General features: G+C 31.7%; 1 protein-coding gene across 4 annotated transcripts; it reads left to right on the top strand.

Moving 5' to 3' along the window:
• Positions 1-2,700: 2,700 nt before the first annotated feature.
• Positions 2,701-7,203, top strand: LOC112522449. 4 transcript variants are annotated; one of them, XM_025131564.1, is made up of 6 exons: positions 2,701-3,010; positions 3,447-3,502; positions 3,826-3,850; positions 4,498-5,621; positions 5,865-6,265; positions 6,839-7,203. In XM_025131564.1, the coding sequence occupies exons 4-6, from the start codon at positions 4,515-4,517 to the stop codon at positions 6,945-6,947; spliced, it is 1,617 nt and encodes a 538-aa protein (XP_024987332.1). In that variant the 5' UTR covers positions 2,701-3,010; positions 3,447-3,502; positions 3,826-3,850; positions 4,498-4,514; the 3' UTR covers positions 6,948-7,203. The 4 variants fall into 4 exon arrangements, with proteins under 4 accessions (XP_024987332.1, XP_024987333.1, XP_024987331.1 ...); XM_025131565.1 differs by lacking the exon at positions 3,826-3,850 and having other exon boundaries at positions 2,701-3,003; XM_025131563.1 differs by lacking the exon at positions 3,826-3,850.
• The last annotated feature ends 1,248 nt before the right edge of the window (positions 7,204-8,451 follow it).

The raw sequence follows: 8,451 nt of genomic DNA, 5'->3' as shown, positions 1-8,451 counted from the left end.
GTTGTTGAGTTTTAGTTATCTCACATTGATGAACAGTTAAAATTTTTGAACAAAGTAAAGTTATAAAAAAGGTGGATTGGATGCCTTTATATCAAATTTTAGTCTATAACATTCCTTTTGAAGATGATATTATCGCTACCGCGCAACGTGCAGTTAGAAAACTAGTTGTTATTAATTAATACTAGTTTTAGTTCAATTATCATTAAATAATTGTCAATTATTAAGTACTATTAATTTCAATTTATTAATTGATTTTTATTATTAAATATTAGTTCTAAATGATTAGTTAATTTTAATTATTAATTAATATTAATTTCAAATTAATAATAATTTTAGTTGTAAATTATTTACCCGTATTAATTATTTACTATTTAAAATTATTATTAATTTTGTCAATTGTTTCATATTATTGTTATTTAATATATTTAGATGTGAAATATTTTTTATAATTACATAAAAGTGATGGTTATATATTTCTTTTGTTTGGTAATAAAATAATAATATATATAATTTAATTATTTTTTTGAAAAATTATTAATTAGCTAAGATATATAAAAATGATAAACTTAGTTTCTATTTATATTATATATAATGGTAATTAAAAATCATCATTTAATGTAAATATTTTCTAAAATTTGTATTTGGTTATTAATTTTTAAACATGTTATTTTTTGTTCTTTTACATTTTTAAAAGTTGTTGTCAAAAGTATTTAGTTCATCAGTTAGCTTATAAGTTATTAATTAGTTTACCAAACATAACCTAACTACTTTCAAAGATTTTATTTATAATAAATACAATATAATATATTTCTCTTTACGGTAATATTTTCTAGAGTTCTCCAAATTTCACAATCTTTTTCATGCTCTTTCTCCATATCAAGGGAAAGCTTTGAATATTTTGTTGTAAGAAAAAAAACTTCGACTAAAATTCTTAAAGTTTTCATTTTTTTCTCTATTTTAAAAAATCAATTAAAAATTCATAAACTATGGAATAGAAATGCGTATTAGAGGACAAACAAATTCATCAAACTTCAATTTCACAACTGATTAATTAAACTCATCACATATTTTTATATTTTAATCTCGTTGTTTATACGATGATAACTAGAGTAAACTATAAATTTGGTCCCTATAGTTTATTGAAAGTAACACCTTTGTTCCTACAGTTTCAAAATTACACGATAGACATCGTGGTTTATAAAAACGTCCAGATTTAATCCCTCTTTCTAATGACCATTAAAATCCTTTAGTTAAATGAAGTGAATTTCCCTCTTCTTTATCAATGTTTTTTATGCAATCAAAACGATATATGATTTGATTCCTGTGGTTTTTAATTTAGTAAAAGACAAAAACTTGATAAAATAACGAAAATACCCCTCATTATTAATGAATTTTTTAATGGTCGTCAAAGAGAAAGATCAAATACAAATAATTTTGTAAACTATAATGACCATCATATAATTTCTAAAATGTAAAACACGAAGAATGTTGGTTTTGACAAATCACGTGACCAAAGTTGTAGCCTACTCTAATTATTATGATCATTACATTTATCTCAAACATTTTTTTAATGTATTAAAATAATTTTCTTTTATGTTTCCTTAATCAAATTTTCATACAAATAAAAATAAATAAAGTAGAGTCCATTCAACTTTTTTAACTTTCTCTTCAAATAATTTAAAATTTTGAGTGCATAAAATAAGGCATATCTTTTTTATTTAAAAACGACTCTAACTATTAATATGGTTATAAATAATAAGAAATGTTTAAATGATAACATTTTTATTTTATGAAAATAGAAGAATATTTTTTTTTACTATAGTCAATTATATGTGATACTATAATATATCACATATGATACTAAATCTCAGATGCGGTTGACCTTTAACGAGACGTAAGTTGTGGGTCTAGGGATGTGATAAAGGTGTTTTCAATGTGATACTATAATTCATCACTTATTGTACTAAATTAGAGATGCAAAAGACCTTTGACATAACCTAGACTCCGAGCCAAGATGCACGCTGTCATGTCCGTCATGAGAATTATTACATGTGATAATGATATTCTCGTGTTCTCTTAAGATGAAGTTAGGGGATGTTTGTTTGGTCTTTTATTAGGTCATGTATGGATAAAAATATTTGAGTGGATTAATATGACTGTATAAATAGGAGAGATTTTTATTTGGGAGGGTTTTTTTCATAGTATATATGATATAATAATATAATTAAATAAAAAATATTCAAGGTTCTATTTGAAAGTATAAACAAGACGATTATAATGGTGTAACTTGATAAAAATTAAAACATATTATTTTGTTATATTTTAGTTAATATACAATTATGTATGTTAATATGATAAGAATGTAATGTGGCGTTTGTTTTTTAAGAGGTGCTGAAGTCTGAAGTCTGAATTCACTTCTGAATTTTAAGAGGTGGTGCTGAAGTCTGAAATCTGAATCAGTCAGACCGTTTGTTTTTACGTTTGAAATCTGAAATGTAATTTTAAAATTAAAAAATATATTAAACAATTAGATTCCATATTAATGTGAGAGAAAGAAAATGATGAGGGGCACGGAAAATGCATGGGTGGCAATGGCAACCCCTTTAGAAAAAGATTTTGCAGGAAGAGGAGTGATAATAATGACAGGTCCATGAGTTGTTCACATCCTATACTATTTTAGAAACTCCACTCCATCTGACTCTATCTCTGTTTTAAATGGATTCAGCCTGTTGTCTCTCCTTCACTTTTCCGGCAGCTTCTCGCACCTCCGGCAACCCTTGCTGACTACTTTTCTGTCCCCTTTCTTCATCGCAAACGACAAAAACTCTGCAATTTTGAATTTTATGACCGGATGTTATCAATTCACACATATAATTACATACACAGATGAATTATTTGAAAATACTGTAGATGGTGACGATGATGAAGACGTTATAAAACGAAGCTATTCACAGAAGAGAAACTGACGATTTCCGGGGACGAACACCTGGACAATTTTAGAAAGTTCGAGGTGAGCGATTGTTTGTTTGTTTATTGAAATTGAAGATCCATAAGTAAATCTAAATAAGAAAATTTTACTCTGTTTCTATTTCAGTACTGTAATCAATGCTTAATTTTTCTTGGTGGTGCTGTGGCAGAGCTCTTCGTTTTCTATACCTATGTGCTATGTCCACAACATAATAAATGCAAGAGAAATTAGATAAACTAAAGTAATTAGGCTTTATAGAGTTGACTTATATTCTATATGGCTAGCCTGGGAGTTCAATGCTTTGCCCTCTTTTCCTTTCGTTACACAAATATGCAATTCAAACGCAAGAAATTCGTCTTTCTGCTTGTTTATCTTTTCCGCAAAGTTTGGATATGCTTTTGAATGATTATTTCGTTTCTTTTTGTATCGTTGTATAACTTGTTGTTCAGAAATTCGCATCTGTTTTTTTGTTTTGCAGTGCGGATTGTCTTATCTGAAGAATAATAGAGACATAATAGTTTGATTCGTGTACAGGTATCGTAATAATTTATTCATATTTTCAATTTTCGGTTCTGTTCGAGAGTTATTTGTTGGGATCTGCTTTGAATTTATCATTGTAGGATTTATTAGATCTGGTTATTAGATTGTAAAGTACTGTTTCGTTTGGTTGCAAACCCTATGTGAAATGGAGCTTTTCATCCTGTTTTGTGAGGCAACTGACGAGTATTTTATCATTTTCTTTATTTGTGTTTGTTTTAGATGTTCGATGCCAGTGGGAAGTACACCCAAAATGGTTTATTTGTTTATCGCTTTTACTTCTCAACTTAACCGACTTGTCTTTCACCATTCTTATGCAGTAGGACAATATTTACATTTCTTTTGGTAAGCTTGGGAATCCTTCAGTGGTTTTTGTTTACTAGTTGTTGACGACATCTGGTTTTTGTTTCCATTTGGCTTATTGTAGAATATTATATAGAACCAGTGGCTGAATCTTTATTATAATGGTCTGGTTAGTTAAGAGAACAGGGAAGCATTCTGTCGCTATATAGTTTGTTTTTGAGCAAATAGATTTGGTCTCAATCTGTTCTTTCAAATATATAATCAGTATCGTGCTTCTTCTTCCTTCCATTTGACTCTGAACATGGGTGGAAGACATGAAATTTCAACTTCACATGTAGCATTTTACCTGGCTGTTCCAAACGTTTCTGATGCACATGTAATGAAATCTGGTAAAGTTTTTTTTGCCTCCATTTGTTTTGCGATGGGAATGTTCTTTACTGGAAACATGATTTTGTAAACTGTGAAGTTGTTATGGGAGTTAATATTCTAATGTTCTTGCTATATGCTCTTCTAGCTGACTGAAAAAATGATATTTTTCCTTTCTGGTTTTTAGTATGATACAAGCATAGAAAATGTTTTCATATACTCGAATAAAAGTAACTGTAGCTTTACTAGGTTATAGTCTATAAGCAATTAAGCATGATTCCGCGTCATTTTATTTAATCTGAAGACATTTTTATTTGATACAGATGAACTGAAGGCAACAATGAAAGAGAGTCCTATAAGACATACAAATCCCTTCTTATCTGATGAGGAGAATGATAAAGTCAACTTCTGGAACAATCGAGAACTTGAACTTTCAATTGTTGAAGAAGATTTCACGACTAATCTTGAATCTTTAGAGAAGGCTCCTTCATATTCCTTAGAGAAGGCCAAAGAATTGTACATTGATAAAAATGTGGAATGCGAACTGCCAGAGCTTATAGCATGTTACCATGAGAGTGGTTTCCATGTTGTTAAAGATATCTGTGTAGATGAGGGGGTATCTCATGGGGAAAAGATTGGAATCCACAAGGTGCATCGTGGGTTATCATGCCATCCCGTTACTGTTAATGAAGATAAACATGACGACATGATTGAAGAAGGTCTTGGTACCCAGTTTTTGAAGCATCAACAGTCGATATCTTCACCAGTGGAAGAATGTGGCAAGAACACTGATTTATTTTCTGTAACCAAAGAAAAACTACATGCCGACTTTCCTATCCCAAAACACAGTATCAGCCATACGAATATTGGGTACAATCATGATGACATGATTGGACGAAACCTTGAAACCCAGTTTTTGAAGCATGAAAAGACACGATCTTCATCTGGGGAAGATGATTACACAAGTTCTGATTCATCTTTTGGAACCAAGGAGAAAACAGATACTAATGTGTTCATTACAGAGCCTACTGATGATCATAGACATATGGGCAACTGCTATGACACAAAGATTCATGGTCAGAATTCATCACAAGGAAAAGATTGCAAGGAAGATGCTACTAAAGTTGCTAATCATTCAGTCATTACAGATGAGTTAGAGAATGTGTCTGAAGATTCTAATGGACCTTACAACTGTGCATCTGATAAGTTGCCATTGTTTGTAGAATCTAGTACTGCCCACAGCACTGAAAATTGCAGTCCTGACAAGTTGATGCAGACTGGTGAAGAAAACATAGATTCAAGTTTCAATTCACTGGATAATTCCTCCAGAGAGCAATTTGTTTCCTGTAGCACTCTTTCCTTGAACCAAGATCAACTACCAACATCCATCAAAAACTGGGAGTCGTCCAACAATGGTGTCAATGATGTTGGCCAACAGCTTTCTGAGGTTTGTATATCCTAATAGTTGCACGATTCAATGAGTTATGATGTCTGTATTGAAGGTGTTTGTATCCATTTGATGATATGCATGGAGTTATTTTCATCAAAAGAGGTTTGTTATAATGTCTATAAAAGGTTGTATCATGTCTCTGTCGATGGTGTTTATCTCCATTGCTTCATTGTGTTTATCATGAACAAACATCTGCAAGTTCTTTGAATTTGGTTCTGATGCCATGTCTTACTGTTTTAGGCACAGGGTCCTGTAGAGGAGATCTTGAAAAGGCATCTTGCAGGATCTGAAGCTGAAGAACTAGTAAGAAACAGCCATGCCATCAATACATCAACTGAAATCAAGATGGAGGAAAACATCACTTCAAATTCGGACAATGTGAAACCAGCAACTTTTAGCAGTCCTGAATGCATTCATGAACTTCCGCCAGACATGCAAAGTGCAGCTAACCACCAGGAGGAAACTTCAGATAATGTCACAGAATCAAATCAGTTGCAACATGGTGGTGGAGAGTCAAGTTTCTCGGTGGCAGGTACTATTTCAGGACTGATAACATACTCCGGGCCTATAGCATCTTCTGGTAGCATGTCTCTTCGATCAGATGGTAGCAACACCAGCGTCAGATCCTTCGCCTTTCCCATGTAATAACAAGCATACTACTTTCTCTATCTTAGGGGCTTTTTTCTACCTGCTTACTTACTATCTCTTACTGAGTAAGAGGCTCTTATCCAGTCAGAGATGTTGTTCCCCCAACGAATCTTGTTGGTCCATGATACTGGCATAGTATGCTAAGGGAGCAACTCTTAGGGCCTGTCTATTAGCAGCTTAATGAGCTCAATGGGACTCGCAGCTTATTCGGTTAGCTATAGATGACTATTTGGTAGTGGCTTAATGATATAAAAAAATGGCTTATTCAGTAAGCTTCTAGGGGGAACTTTATGCAGAAAGCCATGTTTTTTCCACACATACGCTCCTTCCCTCCGTGAAAAAGTCCTCCCAAACAAAAACCTTCCCCATCTATGTAGACAGATTAATCCACATAGACAATTTTATCCATACAAGGTTTGATGGAAACAACCAAACAACCCCTTTCTCGGTCCATGATTAGTTTAACAAATCTGGATCACCTTTTTGCAGACTTGGGATAACTAGTTTTACTGCCCAATCTACCTTTGGCTAATAGAGTATCTAATAATGCTGCTTCTTATTTGCAGACTACAGACAGAATGGAACAGTAGTCCTGTAAGAATGGCGAAAGTGGACCAGAGACGATCAAAGAAGCATCGGGGATGGAAGCAGACCCTTATGTGCTGTAAATTCTAAGAGCCTTGTTTGCCTTCATTAATAGGTTCTTGGTTCCGTATACAAAATCAAAAGTTTACACTAGTTTTAGTAAATATATACACAAGCCATATCCATCAGTGTGGTTTTAGGTAGTTTGTGCTCTTCGCTAAATTCTAAAAGGTTGTGGTCGTGGTGGAAAAGAGGTCTGTGTTACCGGTTTGAAGTCGACCTACTTGTGTGCCATTATTTAGATGACCAAAAGTTATCATTAATTTGTTTTTATGAGATTGCATTTTGTATTCTTTGTCTCAATTGTAGCAATAGTATGAAATATATAGTCCTATGACTGTGTCCGGTCCCTCAACCACGGGGCCTATGGTCAGTTTGGTTCTAGCCAAGTCCTGAGTGATTGGATCCTGTGCACACTAGTCTTAACATTTGAAAACTAGGTTTGGTTAGGATTATGGAACCTAGGATTGGGTTCCCGTTCAGAACCGGGTCCAGAAACTTAGGTGATTGGAAGTCCTAGGGTTATTAAAAAATCTAAAACCGAATAACTCATTCAAACTAAAACGGTTTTGGCTTATTTGTTTTGCGAGTTAAACAGTTCGATTAACCAAATAAGGTAAATTTTGGTTTCAATTGTTTTTCCATATTGGTTAACCAAATAGTATTTACTTTATATAGTTTCTTCAAGATGAATTGGTTTTGGGAAAGGGAAAAATCTAAAAAACCCAACAAACTATTTGATTTTGAATGATTAAGTTTTTAAACTATTTTTTTGAATGATAAAAAAACTTTCCAAAATTGGGTAAATATATCCTTGTAACCTAGTAAAAACAGGTTAATGTGATAAAAATTTGGGAAAAGTCTAAAAAAACTCAACAAACGATCTGATTTTAAATGATTAAGTCCCTATTTTTTTAACAAATAAATTCCTAAATCTTTTAACCAAATAAATTTTTTGAACTTTTACGAACAAATTCACAAATTTAAAAAAAAACAAAATCATGAACTTTATGTTGAACAAATAACTCCGAAACTTTTTGGAACAAAATTATGAAAAATAATTTATATACAATTCCTTTCACCGACAACAAAGTACAATGAACCAAAGAGCCTTTGATCTAGCGGTATCGTTGCCCTTGGCCTTCTAGGTGATGAGGGTGTGCGAGTTTATTTGTTGTATTTGCCGTATATAAATATTATATACTTCAAAAAAAAAGTACAATAAACCAATTGAATAGAGAAAAATTATACCATTTTCATTAGTCTGAAACATAGTTATGCCTAAAACATAAATTGATACATACAAAAATATTTATAAATAAAAATAAAGTTAATGAACTTAATTTATACTTTAAGCATACTTTTGTATGTTTTGAAATTAGTAATGAAAATTGTACTTTTTTATTTATTTAATTGGTTTATTGTGCTTTGTTGTTGTTGAGAAAAATTGTATATATTTTTTTGTTTAAAAAAAGTTCTGAATTTATTTGTTCAAAAAAAGTTCAATAATTTATTTGGTAAAAAGATTACATGA

Source organism: Cynara cardunculus (assembly GCF_001531365.2).
Source record: "Cynara cardunculus var. scolymus isolate 2C chromosome LG 12, CcrdV1, whole genome shotgun sequence".
In the NCBI taxonomy this organism is placed as follows: domain Eukaryota; kingdom Viridiplantae; phylum Streptophyta; class Magnoliopsida; order Asterales; family Asteraceae; genus Cynara; species Cynara cardunculus.
This window is presented reverse-complemented; position numbering and strand designations above follow the sequence as displayed.